Source organism: Poecilia reticulata, linkage group LG17, assembly GCF_000633615.1.
Source record: "Poecilia reticulata strain Guanapo linkage group LG17, Guppy_female_1.0+MT, whole genome shotgun sequence".
Classification (NCBI taxonomy): Eukaryota; Metazoa; Chordata; class Actinopteri; order Cyprinodontiformes; family Poeciliidae; genus Poecilia; species Poecilia reticulata.
This window is the reverse complement of record NC_024347.1, coordinates 15,473,772-15,495,044: the sequence shown is the minus strand read 5'-3', so window position 1 is coordinate 15,495,044 and position 21,273 is coordinate 15,473,772. Positions and strand designations below refer to the sequence as shown.

General features: G+C 38.6%; 1 protein-coding gene across 1 annotated transcript in view; it reads right to left on the bottom strand.

Annotated features, from left to right (window-relative positions):
* Nucleotides 1-109: 109 nt before the first annotated feature.
* Nucleotides 110-21,273, bottom strand: part of LOC103479471 (neuropilin-1a-like) — a 63,423-nt gene continuing 42,259 nt past the window's right edge. Inside the window, exons 5-10 of the mRNA XM_008433901.2 lie at nt 19,144-19,314; nt 16,002-16,168; nt 3,797-3,952; nt 2,809-2,953; nt 1,412-1,587; nt 110-567 (exon numbers count right to left, since the gene is read on the bottom strand). Coding sequence (XP_008432123.1) covers nt 388-567; nt 1,412-1,587; nt 2,809-2,953; nt 3,797-3,952; nt 16,002-16,168; nt 19,144-19,314 — 995 coding nt within the window. The 3' untranslated portion in view covers nt 110-387. The remainder of the gene's footprint in view (nt 568-1,411; nt 1,588-2,808; nt 2,954-3,796; nt 3,953-16,001; nt 16,169-19,143; nt 19,315-21,273) is intronic.

The following is a 21,273-nucleotide window of genomic DNA, read 5'->3' as shown; positions in this document are numbered from 1 at the left end:
CATCCATCCATCCATCCATCCATCCATCCATCCATCCATCCATCCATCCATCCATCCATCCATCCATCCATCCATCCATCCATCCATCCATCCATTGTCGTCTACCAGCTGGAGTTGTCCTGAAAACCTTTAAGTCCAGTCAGAAACTGAATCTCAAGTCCAAACCGTTCACTCCCTCTCATGCTGATGAGCAGCCGCTGATCTTGGACCAGCTCCAAGATGGCGCCGTTTGTATCCAGAACCATCTTGAACGGTGTTTCATGTTTTGTCTTTTGCTTCAGCAACAACTCTTCCCCATCGCGCTACACTTTCCTGTTTTGCCCAGAAGCAGCAGCTGTCACGCTGAGCGCCGCCCTGGCTGCCAGCTGTAATCAGAACAGTTGTGTTTTAAATCAGCGTGAGCGAGCTGACCTTCGGCCTGGTGGTGTTCTCCTCCTTAACGACGGTCCAGTTTTCACCGTCCAGGCTGTGGCCGACCTTGAACCTCTTCATGTAAACGTTGCGGTCGTGGTGTTTTCCTCCCTGGATCACCACACCGCTCAGTATCTTGTCCTGGCCCAGATCCACCTGCAAGGCAGGAAATGTGATGATTTCGCACCATCATAGGATTTTAAGCATATAAAATACAACCTGACCCAGAACGCAGTGACTGTTGGTGTGTTTGAGTCACTTTTAATGTGGGATCTACTGAAGAGGAGTCAATTTAATTCACACATATTTAGATTTTCTTTTGCTGTTTTAGAAATGCATACAAAAATATCTTAAAGGTAACTAATTATGCTTTCTTCAACAGGTTACATTGGTCTTTGGGCAAAACAAAACATATTAATTACAGTTTTTTAACAAAATCATTGTTTAAAAATGTGATCTCTCCTTCTCAGTTCTGTCGATTTTGTTTTTTTTTTTCCAGAATTTGCTGTTTTAGGGCTTCTGTCACTTTTATGCAAATAAGCTGCTGCTGGCCACGCCCCCCAAACTCAATATTTAAACTTTGTACATGTGAAAGTGGCTGCAAATAAATGCAAATTATACAACAGTACATCTTTAACCGTGAGTGGAGTTCTGCTTGGGTTGCTAGGCAACGGGGCTGGGTTCCATTGGGGTTGCTAGGTAACAGGACAATGCCTTGCCGATTCTGACTTAATAGTTTAGTTTTCTTTTTAAACGATTCCTATTTCCATCAGAAACATCAACTTATTGCCAGAAAGTGGCTGGATGAGTTTGATTTAATGTTTGGACTTTTTCTAGAAGCAGTTGAGACCCAAATGATATTTTTAAAAAAAACTCACAAAAAGTGAATTTTACATAATAGTTTCCCTTAAGCCACTTCATAAACCGTACACATACTCATATCTCAGAGCATTCAGAGGGTTTTGCCCGGTAATCCAAGCCGGCTGAGCTGCAGACTCACCTGCAGCCACTCGTTCTTGAAGGGCTGCTTGGTCTGCTGCCCGGTCCATCCCGACCTGCCCGTCAACAACCGGACGTTCTCGGCCACCCAGCCCCGGTCGGCGAAGGACGAAGCGTTGATCTGAGGGTCAGAGATCAGCCCAGACACCATGCCTAACATCGACGAGCACGGGTAGTCTGAGAGACGGGACGGCAGAGAGGCAACAGAGGAATTTAAATATGGAACCAAAAACACAAAAATGATTTCCACAGTGGATTCATTCAAATTGATGAAGTCAACTCAAACTCTAAATATGATCTTAGTTAACAAGCAATTCTTCTAAAATATATGGATTTAAGTTGGACAGTTTATCAGTGGTTTGACTGGAGAAACATTTTAACAAGGTCAGGGAAAACTTTGATTAAAAGTTCAACCTTTATTTAGCTTCAATTATACTTTTAATGCTCACTCTCAGATATAGAAATAGTTTTCAGGATCTGTTTTACCTTCTTATTGACTATTGGAATATTTATAGATTAGATCTTAGGATAACTTATCATTTTCAGATTGTGTTAAATTGTAAATCTTTTTTTGATTTACAAAATCTCATCATCCCGTCTTCAAAATATGCAATATCTCGTTGGAAAGGAAATAAATCTTCCCTCAGGCAGAGTTTTACACAGATTTTAAACAAGTCAGTATTTAATAAGACTTACATAAATACATTAACATAATTAAATAAAATTTAGCGAAGCTTATAGATCTTAAGGAAAGTCCAATGTTTGTATCTGGCTGGTGCCAAACACTGTTAAGCTGGATATGATGTAATAACTCAGTGCCAATAATCAAAATACAGTGAAATAATCTTACTTTAAAATATTTTCAGTAATATTTAAACTTATAGGAGTTACAACAGTAACTCAACAAGGTAATTAAAATAGTTAGATCCCATAAATGTTGATTTGGCTGCAGAACCAGAGCTAAGGAAACAAAATGTCCTCTCCAGTGGAGAACAACTTAAATGTATGCGTAGCCCGGTCCAGAGCACCAGATCTCCACTCAGCTGCATCGACTTCACAGAGCTTCTTCTGAGAGTTTCACATCACAGACGGGGAATAATGTCTGAGGATGATTAATGAGCCAGAATGATCCCGCACAGCTTCACTGTAATGAATAATTGTGTCCTTCAGTGGGGAGGTTTCGCCCGGTTTGGAAGTAATAATTATTTAAAATCAACAGAAAGCAGCTCCCCAAATGGTAACCGTATAAGGTTGATGCACGATGTGCAGAAAAAACGGCAAAAAATATGTGTTTATGGGAAATTCAGAAGTGAAAAAACAAATCAAAACAAGCAAAAACATGCAGAAAGAGGCTGGATCAGTGGGTTTAACAGGTGGACATGGAGTTCTGCCTCACACCTGACAGTCTGCAGCCGTAGACCTCGAAGCGCATGCAGATGCCTTGCTCCCAGGTAAGCGGGCGGATACGAACGAATCGGGTCAGAATCGGTTTGGGGAAGAAGGCACGGACTTCGTCTGTTGGATTGTGGTTCCCCAGAAAGATCTGGAAATAAGAATAATAAAAGAAAAATAGTTTCTGTTTTTGTTAACAGATCTGAGAAAACCAACTGAATATTGTGACAGAAAAAGTCTGAATTGAGATGATTATCATAAAGTGTTCAAAGGCGGGCCTTTTAATAGGCTGGTAAGATGTAAAGTATAAAATAAAAACTAGCTAGCTACCTAGCTAGCCATTTAGCTAGTTAGCGTATGTACAAGCTAGATATTAGCAGCTAATTAACAGTAATCTGAAGTCACAGAAAGAAATGAAGACTTTGATAAAATCAAACATTAATAAAATTATTTAAGGCCAACTTACATGTTTAACAATTAATTTAAGACATTTTAAGAACTTAATTTTAGATCAGTGCTATTGCTACAAAATAAAATAACAATAATAATAATTTAGATAATTTTCTGACAGCATTTAGGCTAAACTCACAATAACAAGCTTCCCATGCAGTCTGTAAATGTTTTTAAATCATTTTCCAGGACTGGATAAAAGAAAATGTGGAGAAATTATATTAAAAAAATGTTTCATTTTCCAGACTTTACTTTTCTAGAAAGACAAAAATCTTCTAAAAATGCTCTGTTGTCCAAATAAATCACTCTTTAAATGGCATATATTATATTTCTGCATTTTAACCAACAGTATTTTGGCTTTTTATTTGCTTTCTGTCATTTAACTTGTAAGAAAAGGTCACCAAATCAGAGTAAATGCCTCAAAATCCACAATGTGCAGTTAGTAGAAGCATACTGACAACGAGACCTGGCAGATTCAAGCCGTTTCAAGGTAACAACACGTATCCAGACGGTGAATTAAAACAGTGAGATAGTTGATCTTTGCCTTCTGCTTGGAGCCCTCCTTCACTGTGATCCAGTCCTCTCCGTTGGTGCTCAGGTCCACTTTGTAGGAGCGGACGAAGTAATGCTTCTGGGTCTCTATTGAAATGGCTCCCTGGGTCCCGATGCTGGTGACGTATCTGAGGAACCCCAGGTCGACCTGCAGACACAAAAACAACAACGGGTCAGTAAAATGGCTTCCAGGAGCGTTCTGTTCAGGTCAGGTAAGCCTGATACGCGTGTTCTTATATTGTAAAGCTGAATTATTCCTCATTCTCGCCTATTTGTAGAAATATTTCAAAAGTTCAAAAGTTATTTGTCAAAAAATCTGTTTATTCGCGTTTTTTTTTAAATTGAGCTTATCTAAAATATTTTTTAAAAAAGGATGCAGATTGGGAAGCTAAAATACTTAGCCACAATGCTAGTTGACATGCTAACGCTAACGGCTGATGTTAGCAAACCAGCCAATCCAGGAGCGCCATTTATTTTCTTCATCACCGATAGACAATATATTTTTCTTTAATAACGATGTTTAATAAATAAATCCCCAAAAAGTAAAAAAAATATTTACCTGTAACTAAAACAGCAACTGTGCAAGACCCTGTTTATACTGGAGTTTTAAGAAATAAAGACTGCTCTCAATGTGAACATTTTTGGCACTAATGGAGAAAGCTTGGACACCCCTGTGTTTGGGTATAAAGCATAAATAAAGTCACCATCTGATAGACATCACAAGACTCTTCAGATGGCCTTAAAATAGAAAAGAAATTCAATTACAGCTGATTTGATTTTCCTTTACTGCAAGTCAGCTAAAGGCGAACACAGTCAAACTCAATTACTTTTATATTTCTAATAGCAAACTGTCATCTTTTTCTCTGCCTTACATACAAAAAAAAAAAACATGTCTCTTTATCTATAAGTCCTAGGATCAGAATCACATTCCTTGGAAGCAGTTTTACTTTTATAATCATGAAACTGTGATCAGAGTAGATAAAACGAAATGCGTGTGGAGTGTGAGTTCTGTTTAATCTGCAAAGGAGGCAGTTCAAACCGTCTTTACCCAGAAAGCAACAGTGAAAAGATTAATAAGCTGATTGTTATCAAAGAGTAGCAGAGATAGCAAAAAGCCTTACAGTTTTTATGCTGTTAAAGGGGAAATATTATGCAAAAATTCACATCTTGAATGTTTTTGTACTTACATTTGGGTTTCTACTGCTCATAAAAACAACCCAAGCTCTTAAAAATCCCATCCAACCAGTTTTTGGCAATAAGTTAATGTTTTTTGGTGTCTGGTAAATGATTGTTAAGTCATATTCATTGGCACTGCATCATCACCTAGCAACCCCATCCCCGTCACCTAGCAACCCCATCCCCGTCACCTAGCAACCCCATCCCCATCACCTAGAAACCCCATCCCCGTCACCTAGAAACCCCATCCCCGTCACCTAGNAACCCCATCCCCGTCACCTAGCAACCCCATCCCCATCACCTAGAAACCCCATCCCCGTCACCTAGAAACCCCATCCCCGTCACCTAGAAACCCCAGCTGAGCTCCATCACGTTTTAGCCGCTGGTTTTACCGTGTTTTGTTGCAGATTTATCATCCAGAAACCACTTGCGGCATTCTTGTTGGTTGTGCAGGAGGCTCCACTTCTGCTTTTCAAAGATGTATGGTTGTATAATTGTGCATCTTTTTGCAGCCATTTTCATACGCGAGTCCAAATGTTGAGTTTGGGGGACCTGGTTTGAGACTAAAATCCCAAACCTAAAGAACACGTATTGCCCATAAACCTATCCCAACTTGTTCAAGGAAACATAATAGGTCACCTTTAACAATTAGCAGTGGCTATCTAAACTGAAAATGGTTTAAAGTTGTTCTGCATCACAGGATTTCCCTTTGAATCAAAGCATGAAACGAGTCTAATTATGCAATCTATGACACTACTCTCCGTTCGACTTCCATTACAATCCTGTGTGTTGAGTTTGGGCCTTATGAGGCCAGAATAGGCGCTCTGCTTCAGCGTGTGGGATGACCGCCGCATGCAGCGTGTAATTACACGACCGAAGAGACGCTGCTCTACATGGGAAGGCCCCACAGGGCGGGTGTTGACTGCTCCTGCCGAAGCTTTTTCAGGGAAGGAGCAGGAAATAGCACGCCACAGGTCTCTGCGGGATCCGTGATTGACAGGGAGACCCCTGGGAAATCATGTTGCGTGGGATCGCTCTCCGCCGCTCCCACGTCTCTTCTCATCTAAATTCCCACAAGATGCAACACTTGTTTGCACTCAGCCCATATGAAAAGGTCGCATGTAGGAAAAATGTCTGCGTTGCTCATTAAAGACTAAACAAACGATGCCTTTTAAGTTAAATCGTGTTTTATGGTGTTTATTTGTAACCCAGCGTCGCCTTCAAAGACAAGTAAAATCAAGACATAATTTTTGCTACATAGTCTGGCAGATTTGGTTCGATTGGGGACAAAAACTACAACATTTTGCTACATTTTCACTGCACTGTGTCAAACAAATTCCCCTTCCTCACCTGTGGGGGGGCTGCACCAAGAACCACTGCAGGAAATGACATGAAAACCTCAGAAGAAGAGACAGCACAACTTATCTTCACAAAACATAAACAAAAATGGAGGAGCATCAGATTTTATTGGAAATCATGAGCCATTTCTCCCGCTAGCGCTAGTTAGCCTGTTTGTTTTGGTTGTATTACCCAGAATGCCCTGCGCTGTAGTCCACTTCCTGCTTTTGAAGCAGTCTCTGGTCTGCTTGTTGTTCACATATGTATTCGAACAGCACCAGAGTTCACTTCAATCAAACCAAAATCTGGTGCTGGTGAAACAGCTAACATGTCTTTAAGCCATCAGCTGTCTGACTACTGACCTCAAATCTTGTTTTGACCAACTGTTGGGTATAGTTCCATTTGAAACTCTACCAATAAGTCACCTGAAGTCGGCTTTAGTTATGCTAGCTTCTATGTAGCTATAATGTCTAGATACATAGACATAGCTACATAAGAGCTGGTCACTGCTTAGTAGCTAGTACCCATAGTTATGGAAATGCTAGCTACATAGCCATAGCAATCATAACTATGTAGCCGCCAGCATGACTAGCTACATAGGAGCTAGCAGATATTGTTAGAAATTGTTAACTTGACCATTTACAATAATTTACCTGTTACTTTAAGTTAGTATTTGTATTTTCTCTCACCATTTGATGTTTGGTTATTATATTTTTAAAAGTCAAGCTGGAAGTTTGATGTTAAATCTACATGGAAAAGGAAATTACAAATATTCACTTTTATATTTGTTGAGACTTTCTTCTTGATGTTTGGCTACATCAATAAACAGTGGTTCAAACAAATCCATCCATCCATTTTCTTTCACCCTTGTCCCTCAGTGGGGTCGGGAGGGTTGCTGGTGCCTCTCCAGCTGACGTTCCGGGCGAGAGGCGGGGTCACCCTGGACAGGTCGCCAGTCTGTCAGGCAGGCCAATTAACCTAACAGTCATGTTTTTGGACTGTGGGAGGAAACCGGAGTACCCGGAGAAAACCCACGCATGCACAGGGAGAACATGCAAACTCCATGCAGAAAGACCGGGGCCGGGAATCAAACCCAGAACCTTCGTGCTGCAAGGCAACAGCTCTACCAACTGCGCCACTGTGCAGCCTCTGGTTCAAAAAAATCAAGTCCAACAATTTCAATTAAAGGTTCTCACAAGAGGTTTAGTCTAGTAAGTGAAGCTACACAGTAAAAAAAACCTAAACTAATTAAACAGATCAACTGAACGAGTGTTTAAACAACCCCAAACTGAAGGAGGAAGTCAGTTTCACATTTAAATACATAAAATGTAAAAAAAGTCAGGAAAACTACTGATGAAAATATTCATATTATCCAGTATTTAAAAGGAAAATGAGTAAATGATTACGTTCAAAAGCAGCAAGAGGAGGCTAACGTACGAGATCCAACCTCCAGAGATTAAAGTGAACAGCGCCGACTGACTGGGTTTTCCTTTTGAAACAGGAAAACTCTCAGTGTTTACAGTAATCCTTTGGCTCATTGTTCCATTTTCCACACTTCCTCCATCAACTGGCTGAAGGTAATTGGCCTTCCATCTCCTAATTGCTCAGCGCCTGGCACTGCCAACTATTTATAACAGAGAAATACTCTCACTTAGAACTTTTTAATGAAGGAAAACAAACTGCAAGACGGGAACATAACTCGTTTAAATTTGGCAAATTAGGATTAAACTTTAATGATGCCACAGCCTTCCAAAATGGGACCTAGCTATAATAAAAATAAAACCCTTAATTACCCCATTCTTATCTGGGGGTTCAGCACTCGCTGAGTTTCTCTGCGCTTGTATTCAGTTACACCACAAATTGGACTTCGCCAGTTTTTCTCAGTAATTAGTAATTGTAGAGTTTCTTATTAATCTTCTCCAACGTAAAAAAGCATTTTGGAGGCCTCAACATATACGAAAATAAAACAAATGATGCACACGCCTCAATTATTTTCTGAAATTTACGTATTTAAATGGACCTGAAAAGGTTCCACTGGCCTATCTCAAACATTGTAATGTAGCCGGGACATTTTGAAAATTTGTACACAAAAATAACTCTCCAAAAGAAGAAGAAAGAAAACTATCAGTCCCAAAAAACAACAGTAGTCGGCCATTTTGTGTCAATGGTAGTTTGGTAAAAACTACCAGCCCCTTGTTCTATTTGCTTCGTTTAGCGGGCTCGGACCGTTGGCTTTTGATAAATGATTGCTTCCTGGATGCCTGGACTCTGTTGAAGTTTTAAATCTGATTTCTCTCAATCGCTAATGTTTGGCCGTAGCGTTTGTAATGACCAGCTTTGTTCACTTCCTCAGCTGCCATTGCTGAAACTACAACCAGATTACAGACTACAATCTAGAACAGCACAGAAAATCAACATTTACGATCCCAACTCATCCTTTTGTTTGAATTCAAGGGAAGAAATCAAGCTGAATGGGAGAAATCCAAGATGGAAAAGTGAAGGGAGATGAGAATCGAGCAGAATTGCGTTAAGAGACTCTTTAGTTTTTCATCCAAAATGGAGAGAAACTTAACCAGAACTGTTTTGTTCCAGGAAGTATTTTCCTTGATAAACTTCATGCTTTTTATCCATCTTGAATCTGAAAAAATAAACAGTTTACTGGAGTTACACAAGGTTCTGTTCAAGGTCCAACGATCCTTACATTACATTGTACTTAATTAAACTGAATCAAAATTAAAGGTTTTTAAAGTTATTGCTAAACAATGTTAAATATTCAGGAATATTGAATAACTGCAAGATAATCCCATTTATCTTGTGAACCATGTTCTTTAGTGTGATCAATCTGTTTTTACAAGTTTCTCCTGATATTTTCCAGGTTCATAAGTAAACATGGAGAAATTTGCTCCTGGTCGGTCAACTCTTTAAGCCATATTGTTTCCCCGACGTTGACAATGCGCCTCAGGCAGACAAAGCCCAAACGCGTTCTCCAGATGTAAACAACCCAGCGCTTCCTGATGGCGTCAGTGTAATCCTGAAGTCTATAAATACCTGAAACTCAAGGGAGGAAGCCTTTCCTGGTTCCACATCGCTGCTCAAAAAAAACTATCAAATGGTCCAATTTTATTTTCAGAGACTTTATAATTGACTTTATTTATTGTTTCTGTTGTTTGGTTGATGATTTAAAATATCTTCCAGTTCCAGTGTTAATTGTTCATTACAATTTAAAGTTTACTGATATTTACTGAATGTGTTTTTGCATTATCAGGACCGTTATACTAATTGAAAATGGACTCAAAACAACAATATAATCTTTTACTGTAATAACTTCTGGGACAAATTATCGTGCAGGAAAATTTGTTTTTGCAACATCTCATCTGGAATAATTGGTTAAATATTGTGTAGTTTTAGTTTTCATTAAGTTTTTGATATTGTATTGTGGTTATGTTTCCATCGATTGGATAATAAATACTCAATAGAAGATTCAATTATTGTTGAGCAACAACTGAGTCTGCACCAACTTTTACTGTTGCATTTTGAGACATATGGAGCTCCGTAATTTGCCGAAAACCGACGTAAACTGCTTGTGTTTGGGGGGAAATTTTTATTTTTTTTTTGCATCAGTTTGAAAGACTAATTATTAGATTCAAAAACACAAAAACAAATAATATTAAATTCATAATTTCAGTGTGTTTCAGTTAATTTTATAAGTACACTGCAAAAGCACAAAATCTTTCCAAGTATTTTTGGAATTCATTTCTAGTTCACCTGAAATAAGACAAAACTAACTTACAAGTAACTTTTCAGCAATAAATACGAGCTAAATTTCTTAATTTTGCTGAAAAAGTAATTGTTTCATTGGTGGATAATTTCACTTATAACAAGATATTTTTTCAATCTGCCAGTAGAAGTAGAAGTTTTCCACCAAAATTGTGCAGCTATTGGCTCCCATATCTTGCTGATAAGTTACTTATAAGGGAGTTTTCTTATCTCAAATCTACTAAGATATTTGCAGTAGAAACTAGACTAAAAATACTTGGTAAGATTTTGTGTTTTTGCAGTGTTGCAGTTTTTCCCCATTAACTGATATTTTATGTATTTCAGTTAAAATGCCCTCTAATTTTCATTGGTTTTAGTTAACTGTATCAACGCTGGTCTGGTTATATTTTGCTGAGATGAACCCAAAGCGTCTCAGATTTTTAATGTCTAAACATAAGAGCTCATAATTTTATTGCAAATTTCCAGCATGCAGTTAAAATGAGTCACTGCTGTGAGAAATATGATTACAGAGTCACAATAAAGCCAGATAATGAGCCGACTGTCTGCCTCCAAGCAGACGGCCAGCGGGACGCTTCACCCGACAGTAACCTGGAAATAGTATCGATAAAATATACATGGCTGTAAATAATTAATAGAGCTGCCTGCAGTGGAGGGGACAGGCATGCAGGAATTAACCGAGTCATAATTTTCATCTTAAATAAGAGGAATCCAAAGCCACAGGCGGAGAGACGCGGCGCGGAGCTGGATCGCAGCACACTTAATCAAATAAAATGGAAAATCCTCTTCATGAAAAAACCTCCAGTCATCACTCTGGAGGCTCAATGAGGCGGAGCAACAGGCCCGGTTCAGAGGGACATAAATCACCCGGCCAGATGTAGCCGCGCCGCTGTTTCTTACGGAGACGCTGCCAGAACGAGGCTTTCATGAACAGCAGAGATAAACAGAGCTGATTTCATGCAGCAATCAGGACGTGATTTCACTCTTTTAACAATAGGTTTGTAGATCTTGCGGCCAGACGAACTGAATCTGAAGCTGGAGGGCAGAAAAAGTCTCAACTCCTCCCTCGAACTTTGGATACAGTCAGAAGATAAATATTAAACTTGTTTTATTTCAGTTCTGGCTCAGAAATACGGCAGAAGCTGCAAATGTGCACACATTTTTTATTGATATTCTGCTAATGTTGAAAATTTGCTGTGCTTCCATTAAATAAGAACTTAAATTAAAATCCCACCTGAATAAGTTTGTTCGCGTGAGGTATATTCGTAATTCAGCCAATCAGAGGAGACGTTGGTGTCTTATTTACACCTGGGAGCGGATATTTGGAGAAACTAGTCGTAGCTAAGGACTCAACTTTTAATGAACTGTGACGCTGTGAGAGGCTAATTGTCTGAAAAACTAACCACGAAGAAGACCACTTCCTGTCACCTTCTTCATTGTCGTTTCTGCCAGCAGCAACACCTGCCAGTCCGGTAGACTTGGTTTGATTCAGGACCAAAACTGCAACATTTGTTACATTTTCAGCTGCCGCGGTTCTCTTTGCACTGAGTCAAAAGAACTAAGTTAACCGAAAAACCAGTTCCCCTCCTCGCCTGTGGGGGCGCTGCACCAAGAACCACTGAAGGAAACAACAGGAAAACCTCTGAAGACACTGAGCGCAACTTCCTTCTTCACAAAAATATAAACAGAAATGCAACGGCGTCAGACCTTAGCGGTTGTCTTTAGTAAAAATCCACAAGTCATTTCTCCTGCTAGCGCTAGGCTAGCGTGTTTGTTTTGGTTGCATTTACCCAGAATGCCCTGCACTTCCTACTTTTGGAGCGGCGTCCGATCCACTCGGCGTTCACATATCCATTCAAGTTCGCTTCTTTGGTTCTCATCAGAGTTCGATCACAAATTCAAACGTCAACAAATGAACTGAACTTTCCAGTAAAATGAACTGGACTTCTAAAGCGAACCAAACAGGATCAGTGTGAATCCAAATCAAAGAAGGCTGGAGTCGATCCAAAGGGTTTACCAAATCTGATTTTCTATGTCTTTGTTTCCGCTAAATTTGGATCAGATCAGTATCCAAATGTTCAAGATATTTTCTATTGCCAAATAAAAACATTGCTAACCTTAAATAGCCAGAAGAAAGTGGTTGGTTGCAAGTTTAACTTTTCCTGATGCAGATTGAAGAAGAGGACGTTTTCCATATGAGTGAAATTGAGTTTGGGGAGTCGGAACAGCATGTTAAAAACAATCCTCTTTAGAAATCAAAGTAAAAATCAGGCGAAAATAAAATGTAAACATAGTTAAAGTCAGGTTGTATTTCCATTTAAATATAATTAAACACCATATGAGCTGCATATGCAGTCAATATTTCCTCGCGGCTCTTTTCTAAGAACTGACCGAGTCCATAATTAACCTTTTCTTTAACCCGAACCGAGACTTTGTCATCGCCCACTGTGAATGCACACCGGAGTTTAACACAACTACTTAAATAAAGTATAGATTAGAAACGGGAACAGGAAACTACCGCGGGGTCTAATGAACGTCCTCACATCCAACATTTCTGCTGAAACATTAATTGCCTTTGCAGAACGGCCCAGTTATTGATCCAAGTTTCTTTGTCAACTTTACCGTCTCATTAGTCGTGTCCTCATTATTTCAACACTTCAAAATAATTTTATTCAAAATGGCCACATTTTTAATGCCGTTGGTGACCTTCGTGTAAAACCAGCAGTTTCCACCCAGCGCGTGAACCCATTAACCCCAATTAAATCTCCGTCCTTCATTTCCTGATATCCCAGAGGCCCCGGCGGTGAAACACGTCCCCAGACAGACAATAGAAAGCCACAGTTGTTAATCTGGCGCTGTGGCGGCGTTCCTGTCTACTTCCTGTTGTAACTCTCACAGGAGGGAAGTGGAGGTCTGCTCCTGCAGCAGAGGGCATTGTGGGATTTCCTCTATGAGTTCCTGTCCTGGACAATGGGTCGGCGCTGGACGCCAGCCACACACGTCCATACCGGTTTGATGATTCAGACTGAATCCAGTTGTTTTCTTGACCCACAGGAGAAGCAAACACGCTTGTTTGGGCTTGTAAATTGAATTATGGGTAACGGAGTTCATGTAAACATATCTAAAGATTTGAGCTGAATCTGAATTAATTGTTTCTGCTTCCTGTAGTTTGAGCTTCATTTTCTTTTTAAAAACAGAAAAATCTGTATTTACGCCATGTTTAGTTGTTTAAAAGCACAATGTGCTGGCACAGAAATACTGAAGCATGAACTTAAACCAAATTTATTTTAAAACAAATGAAGAGTAGAAATAAAACAGTGCCAAGAGGAATTTAAAAAGCTAAACTAGAGACGAAATTAAATAAAATGTATAAATAAGTTTAGGTTATATCAAAAGTCTTGAGTTAACATAAGATTATGCTGATGTCCATAATTAACAGACATTTTAATTTTCACTGACTCGAACAAGAATACCCATCAAAATCAAGCCATGTTTGAACATGCAAGCAGTTAGCATCTTTAGCTTCCAACCTACTGTGTAGCACGGCTAAACGAAGGCTAGCTGCTACCTACAGATTTGATCATGAGACCAAAACTGACTTTGTTGAAGGTCAAATCTCTCAATAACGTTTTCTGTTTCATTTATCCTCCATTATGACAAGAAACAGCTGTTAGCCTGTGAAGCTGCTAGCCTGTGTTTACACAAAGCTAATTACTGCTAACAGTGAAGAAAACATTTGGTTTAACAGAATAATTTACAAATTGGATATTATAGTTTGAGCTCAACCTGTTGACATTTAGGGCAAGAATGGCGATCTGAACAAGTCATAAATACATAAAAAATATTAAAGATATAAACTATTTAGCTATATTTTATCATAAATAACAGGCTAACAGCTAGATAGACAAGCGTAATACTTTTCTTATTTCATTCTGTGTTTCAACAAACCCTCATTCCTCTCTGTATTTCCCACTGGCTCCAGTGTTATGATCTGTGTAGATGAGTTTGGGTGAAAAAACAGGAATAGCCTACAGTTTAGCATCACTATGAGCAACGATACCCAAATATACACCACTGGATTTTCATTCTCTTATCTTTCTGTGTTTAAATCTATAAAGGTTTTAACTTTCACCTTTTCGTTTCCCTAAAACATTTTGTAATTAATTGCAGTTGATTTTGTTGTTGTGTTTTGGTCGTGCAGCTGAATCCCAGCCTGGACGGAGTCTGCATATTTTCCCCAGGTACTCCGACTTCCTCCCACGTCCCAAATATATGCATGTTAGATTAATTAGTGTCTGAATTCGCCTGAGGCCTATGTGTGTGTGTGTGTGTGTGTGTGTGTGTGTGTGTGTGTGTGTGTGTGTGTGTGTGTGTCGCCCTGTGGTGGCCTGGAGAGCCGTACAGGGTGTACCCGGTGCGGACAGGCGGCCAGTCGCCACATAAACATAATAAATGGACGGATGGAGAGTTAAATGGAGATGCAGCCATGAGAATAACTAATCTAAGTGGACAAAGTAGCTCAAACTAGCACTGCAGATACTTAGAATTAAAGTTTATTTACTGTATTTATTTACATTTTTAATATTTCTTATGATTTGTTTTGGTTTAAACATCTAAACTACAAAAAACATGAATTCTTGCTGCAACTTTTTAACCAAACCGCCTCTAAAATCCTCTTTTTAAAAAAACGTAAAGTTGTCAGATTCAGTTTTTTAGCCTTCATCAGTGTTCAGATGAGTAAATGTTGCCACTTTAAGCTGTACACGAATGTTTTATAAATGTTTAAAGTCTACATTTAGTGGCTGCAGGCCGCTACATCAGATTTCAGCGTGACGGCAGGAAACTGTGCAGCAGAAGCAGATGTAAATAATTAATTCCTGTTGGCTTTTTTCCCCGTCTACCATCACTATAACGTGTGTAGAAGTGGTACAAATGAGTGAGCAATATTCAGAGCAGATGTGAGCGAGTTCTCGGCGGCGCAGTGAAAGGCAAACAGAGGAGCAATGTTTTTCCGCTGGGAAATCAGAGGCTTTTATTTTGAGCTCAGACTCTGGAAGTGAGGATTAAAGTGACATAACCTCCAACTGCTTCCCTCAGAAAAAAAACCCATAATGTGCTAAAAACAGTGTGTTCAAGGCATGCGAAGCTTATTTATTTACCAACATGTTTTTATCTTTACAGTTCCAACTTAAAAACTGCAGTTTGAAGCTACGACTGAAACGATTAATCGGATTAATTCAAATTCAAATACACTTTATTGATCCCACATTTTACTAAATGTCAGGTTAGAAAAATAGTTATTGGAGATGGTGATGGAAAGATGTTACAGTGGTCTGGATTTAAACTCTAGATTAATTCAATTCTAGATTAATCGATTATTATTATTAGTGATTGATTAATCGATAACTGGAGTATAAAGACTCAGAAATATATATATTTTGCATTTAAGATATTATAAAAAAAACCTTCTTTGTAGGTATATTTAACCCCGAACTCCTGAAGTAACGTAGTTTTAGCTTCATTTGTTTCAAAATCTGAAAAAATAAAACGAACTGAGTTGATATCCAATAAATAATAATCAGATTATTCGTATACTGCATTAACGTTGAATCAAGCAGGAAGGCTGAGCTTTGCTCTTGAATGTTTTAGCTGCAAATAACCAACGAGTCACTAAAGGATTTCTGTTGTTTCTGCATTTTTGGCAATAAAATGTGTATTTTCTTATTTAAAAAAATAATTCAATTGTGTATTTTCACCTTTTAATACATTTCTAACATCGTATAAAAAGGTTCAAGTGGTTTAATGACAAAATGTTCCAATTTTCTTTTTTTTATTTGATGAATCGATTAATCGTCAGAATAGAATAATGAAATCAGTCGTTAGTTGCAGCTCTATTTGAGGCGTCTGACCTGAATCCATTCCCTGATGGTGTCGTCTGACGGCGTCCAGCCGTTCTCCTGGTAGTTGAGCCGGGAGCGTTCCGGGGACCAGTTGGAGTTGTACTGGGAGGACGCCCTGATCAGGTCTGAGGGGATTTCCCCGGACTCCATGCCCAGCGGCTCCATGCAGGCGAAATCTGAGAAACGCAGAGGGAGGCCATTACAAGAAGCAAGTAAACAAATAATTCAATTCATTTTTAACAAGAAAATAAACTTTTTATTGCCTATGATGTAATAACAGCTTTCCTTTAGGGAATGATTTGTGCTACTTACTGCTCTGAGCATGTTGGTATTTCAGCAAAAGGCCTTTTTTGAGTCTGTATACGGCAAGTAGCGATTAATTGATTACTAAATTAGTTGGTAGTTATTTTAATAGTTGATTAATCATGATTAATCCGATTAATTGTTTCAGACCTAATCAATAATAATTGTTATTCCAGCAAATGGCCTTTTCTGAGTCTATATAGGGCAGTTAACGATTAATCATTACTAAAATATTGACAATTATTTCAATAATTGATTCATCATTCTTCATCGAGTGTTATAAATAATCCATTATTATTTGTTGTTTCAGCAAATGACCTTTTATGTGACTGTAAAAGCAATTAACCAATGACAAAATGATATTATTATAATGATTAATCACGATTAATCAATTATTATTTGTTATTTCTACAAATGGTAGTTAACGATTAATCAAATACTACATTAGTTAACAATTACTTAAAAATTGATTTAGGGTTTTGTTTCTAGTTAATCAGTTACTAAATTATTTGATGATGATTACAATAGTCGATTAATCATGATTAATCGTTTCAAATGTTAATAGTTTTAATACTTTAATGTGGTGATTTTGATGAGTTTCTGCCTGTTTTTGTCTTCTTTTTGGCTAATCTGACGCTAAGCTTAAGAGAAAGCACCTCGTTCAAAGATTTAAGCGAATCTTTGAACGAGACGCAGCATCTGAGCGTTTTTTTTTATCACAGCAGGAGAGCCTTGGGAAGGAAAAGGGAGGAGGACGCAAAAGGAAGTGTGAGTGTTTCTGAGAGGGAGACACAAGGTCTGCAAGCCTGACACAAACACTTTGCATCAATTCCTGCGCTTCACAGTTTGTCTCACCAAACTTGTTGTTTTGGTAAATCGATATTTATCCGTCCCTTCCCTGTCCAGCCGGGACGCCGACATCCCAGAACAAAGAAATAAATCCTGCAGTCGCTTCAAAGTCCTCCAGGAAAATCAGTTTTGTTTGACGTTGATGTTTCCCCAGACACGTCCAACACAGTGGGACCCGGCATTCCTGAACCGGGTCAGCGACAACCAAAGGGTTAAAAACGCATTTTAGGCCTCTGCAGGAATCCCAGCTATGCAGAAAACCGGCTTCTTCTGTCAGAGACCAGGAAGAATAAAATCCCCAGAAAGCAACTTTAACAGAATCGGAGATTCCTGATAAAAGTCTGGTGTGAAATCGGCCAAACAGATTGTCAGCAGCAGAAGATAAGAGCTGGAAATGGGTGAAAGCGATAAAAACACCAGCTATCTGCTGCAGGAAGAAACTCTGAATCGAAATAATAATCTAGAAGAATAAGAGGCGGTGAAGTTTAGATCTGATACGTTTACAAACTGTGGCTAGAGATAAATCTAAAAGTTGCTTCACATGTTCTGTTGTCTGGAGATGTTTTTGTTTTTTTTCGTGATTTTTATTTTATTGTCTTTCGTTTCTCACTTTTATTCTCTCTGGTCAGGTAAATCTTTCAGCTCAGTTGGTTGATAATCTGACCAGTTTAACCTGATTTCTCACCAGTTCATTCGTGTTTCACCACCATTTAATCCAGCTGTGCTTTGTTTCCGTAAAACTACTTTGTTTTATCCATGTTAAATACATTTTGGTTTATTTATTTACACATTTTCCGATCGGTAAATCAAATTTATATCAATCTGATTCAGGGTCATAAATAATAATTGAAACAATAAACTGAATCTAATCCCTTTTATTAGTAATTAACAGAAACTGACTCGCAGTCAACATATAAGACATTCTGTGATGTTTTAATTGAGATTTAAATGTTATAATACTTTGAATATATCTTTTGTTTTTATTCCATTAATGAGTTGCATGACTTATTAATGATTTAACTACTAGGTAACATCTCAGTCAGAGCTGAGAAATGTGTGTCAGCTTGCAGGAACTGAGGTGTTAAAGCAGTGAGTCAAAACAAATCACACTTCCTTAATGCAGGCTCCACTGGCTGAAAGTGTTTATTTACCAGGAACAAGTGAACTCTGACCTGCGCTAAATATTACTATTATGAGAACCAAAGAGTTAAAATGACACGCAGAAATTTTGATTTAGAGATTGTTAAAAAATATTCAATGTTGTTTGAACAATGTTCAAGTGTAACCTGTTTTTTAGTTTCATATTTATGTTTAAATATTAGTTATTTATATAAAATTACTATTTTGTCATGCACGATAAACATCGGTTAGGTTTGATAAATAAGACCGAGCTCATATTAACGACCGTTTATTTCTAGATAGATTATACAAATAGCTAATTAGCTAGATAGCTGGCTAGATAGACAAATAGACAACATGCTAGGTAGATAGCTAATTAGCTAGCAGGATAGGTAGCTATATTGCTAACTAGCTAGATAGGTAGACAGTGACATAGACAGCTAAACTAGCTAGTCATACAGATAGTTAGCTAGATAGCTGGCTAGATAGACAAATAGACAACATGCTAGGTATATAGCTAATTAGCTAGCAGGATAGGTAGCTATATTGCTAACTAGCTAGATAGGTATACAGTGACATAGATAGCTAAACTAGCTAGTCATACAGATAGTTAGCTAATTAGCTGGCTAGATAGACAAATGGACAGGAACATTGTAAACAAACAGCCAGATAGCTAGCTAGATAAATCTATCTATAACAATAATATTTAGCAATATTAGCCCAAATTTTTATATTGTGCTTACCTAAATTTAAGAGTTTTGTTTACATTTTTAAGATAAAAGCCCTTTTTAAAACTGAATAGAAACATTAGAGTCCAGGATTACTGTTGTATTTAAGAAGCAAACTTTAACGTCGTCTGTAGGAGGCGCTAGCGTCTCACCGTCGTCCTGGTGCCCAGCGGGCGGCTCCCTCTCTCGGATGGTGTAGTTGGCCGTGAAGCCCTCCTTGGCGATGGCGCTGTCGGTGGTGATGGTCATGGACAGGATGCCCGTGTGGGAGATGATCCGACCCGGAGACTTGTGGCCGCAGTACCTGCCGATGTGAGGACCCACTGAGGAAGAGGAAGAACGAGACAGTCAGCTTCATCAGCAGTTTCCATCTTGTTCACACCATCTTACGTTTTCATTCGGCTGCAAACACGGCACCGACATTAGATCCATTTATAAGAGGGAAGATTGGTCTAATATCAACAATAAGGTTTCTTTACACATATGAATGATGGGAAGATCATTGATAAGTCTGTAGATTAAAATGCAGAAAATAAGGTATTGCTAATATCTTGGTTAGCATGATGGCTTCAGTCAACATTTAAACCTATTTTTAAATATTCCTGTTCACATATGAAGGGTCAACAAAACAAACGCTGGCCAGTTTAGCATGAATTCTGTTTAAACAAAACTTTTCCTTGTGGTTTCTGACTGTTGCGTCGTCTGTTTTGTTGTTTTTGTAGCAGGACTGTTGCTGCCTTGTGGATTTTTGTTGTTTTGTTATGGATTTCGTTGTTGTGTCGTGACTTCTTGTCGTGGATTTTGCTGTTGCGTTGTGGTTTTTTTGTTGAGTTGTGGATTTTGTTGATCCGTTTTGGCTTTGTGACGTTTTTGCTGTTGCATTGTGGTCTTCTTTTTTTTTGCATTTGTTGACTCTTCTGGGCCACCGTACTAACCTCCCTGTTGAACATTTCCTACTGTTGATGTAAAAATTGTCTTTCTGATTCATTTATTCCAGCTTTAACTTTGGTCTTTGCTCTATTTTCACTCTGATTACTTCATAATTTCTTATGTTTCTACAAATTAAATATAGCTTTTGAAACTAATTAGAGAAAAAGCAATTTTAAGATTGCAAAGTACCATTAATATTGTTATAAATGATCAACTTTATGTTTCTACTCTGGAAATGTCTCGTTAAATGAACTGCAGCCATTTTTTTTTTAATTCTCTCCATATTGCAGTTCTTTGACGAATGGTGAGCTGGTAATTAAGTGTCATTAATTATCTGAAGAGTACCGAGTGAAAAATCAATACCTTTTTCATGAAGTAACAAATGCATTCGGTCCTTCTTATGAACACCAAAGTAAATTGGTGAAAGTAATTCTGCTGTGCACCAGGCGGATCCGAGATAAACACAGAAAACTGATGTGAGCATTTGTTATTCAGGGAATTAACCCGTCGGGGAAATAAATATCTAAAAGTGAGGAGAAATTTCTTCTTCTTTCATTAAAGGCACAGAGAGACATGCCGTTTCATATCTAATGACATTTAGAGCCCCAGCTGGTCACACATTTTAGCTTTTCTCTTATCTCCAACTCGCAAAAATGAAGCTTGTGGTGCTGCCTGGTGGAGATACTGTATCTCCTCTTACATGATACAAAAATATATTCTTTTAATTCAGCTTAGAGGTAAAAAAAAGCTAAGAAAAAGAGAGACATGAAGCACTCGCACAGGAATGCTGAGCTGCAGTAATCTGATGGATTACGTTTATCAGTTACAGTCTGAAGCAGGTAGTCGGCGATCTGTGACGGATTACATTTGGAGCCATTTCAGCCTTATCGCAGGACGTGTGAAATGGTTTTTACTCCAAAGCCGTCGGCTGATGAAATCGCACCTAAAATAAGGAGGAAAGAAGAAAAAAAGACCCTACGGGCAACGTGGAGCCTGACGAAAACTGGATAGAAGAAACTAAATCTGAGCGTTTTTAGTAACAGTAATGGAGCGTAAGAACCCGACGATGAACTACAGTTCAAATAAACTGTATCTGTGCAGATATCCGTTTTATATTATCATCTTTCTGAATGGAAAGCCAACGACAGAACAGCTGTCAGCCATTGTACAGATCAGAGCGTAAAACTAGCCGACCAAACGCTGGAATTCCACTTGGGTTGCTAGGTAACGGGGCTGGGCATGGCCGAGGTTGCTAGGTAACGGGGCTGGGCATGGCCGAGGTTGCTAGGTAAAGGGGCTGGGCATGGCTGAGGTTGCTTGGTAACGGGGCTGGGCATGGCTGAGGTTGCTAG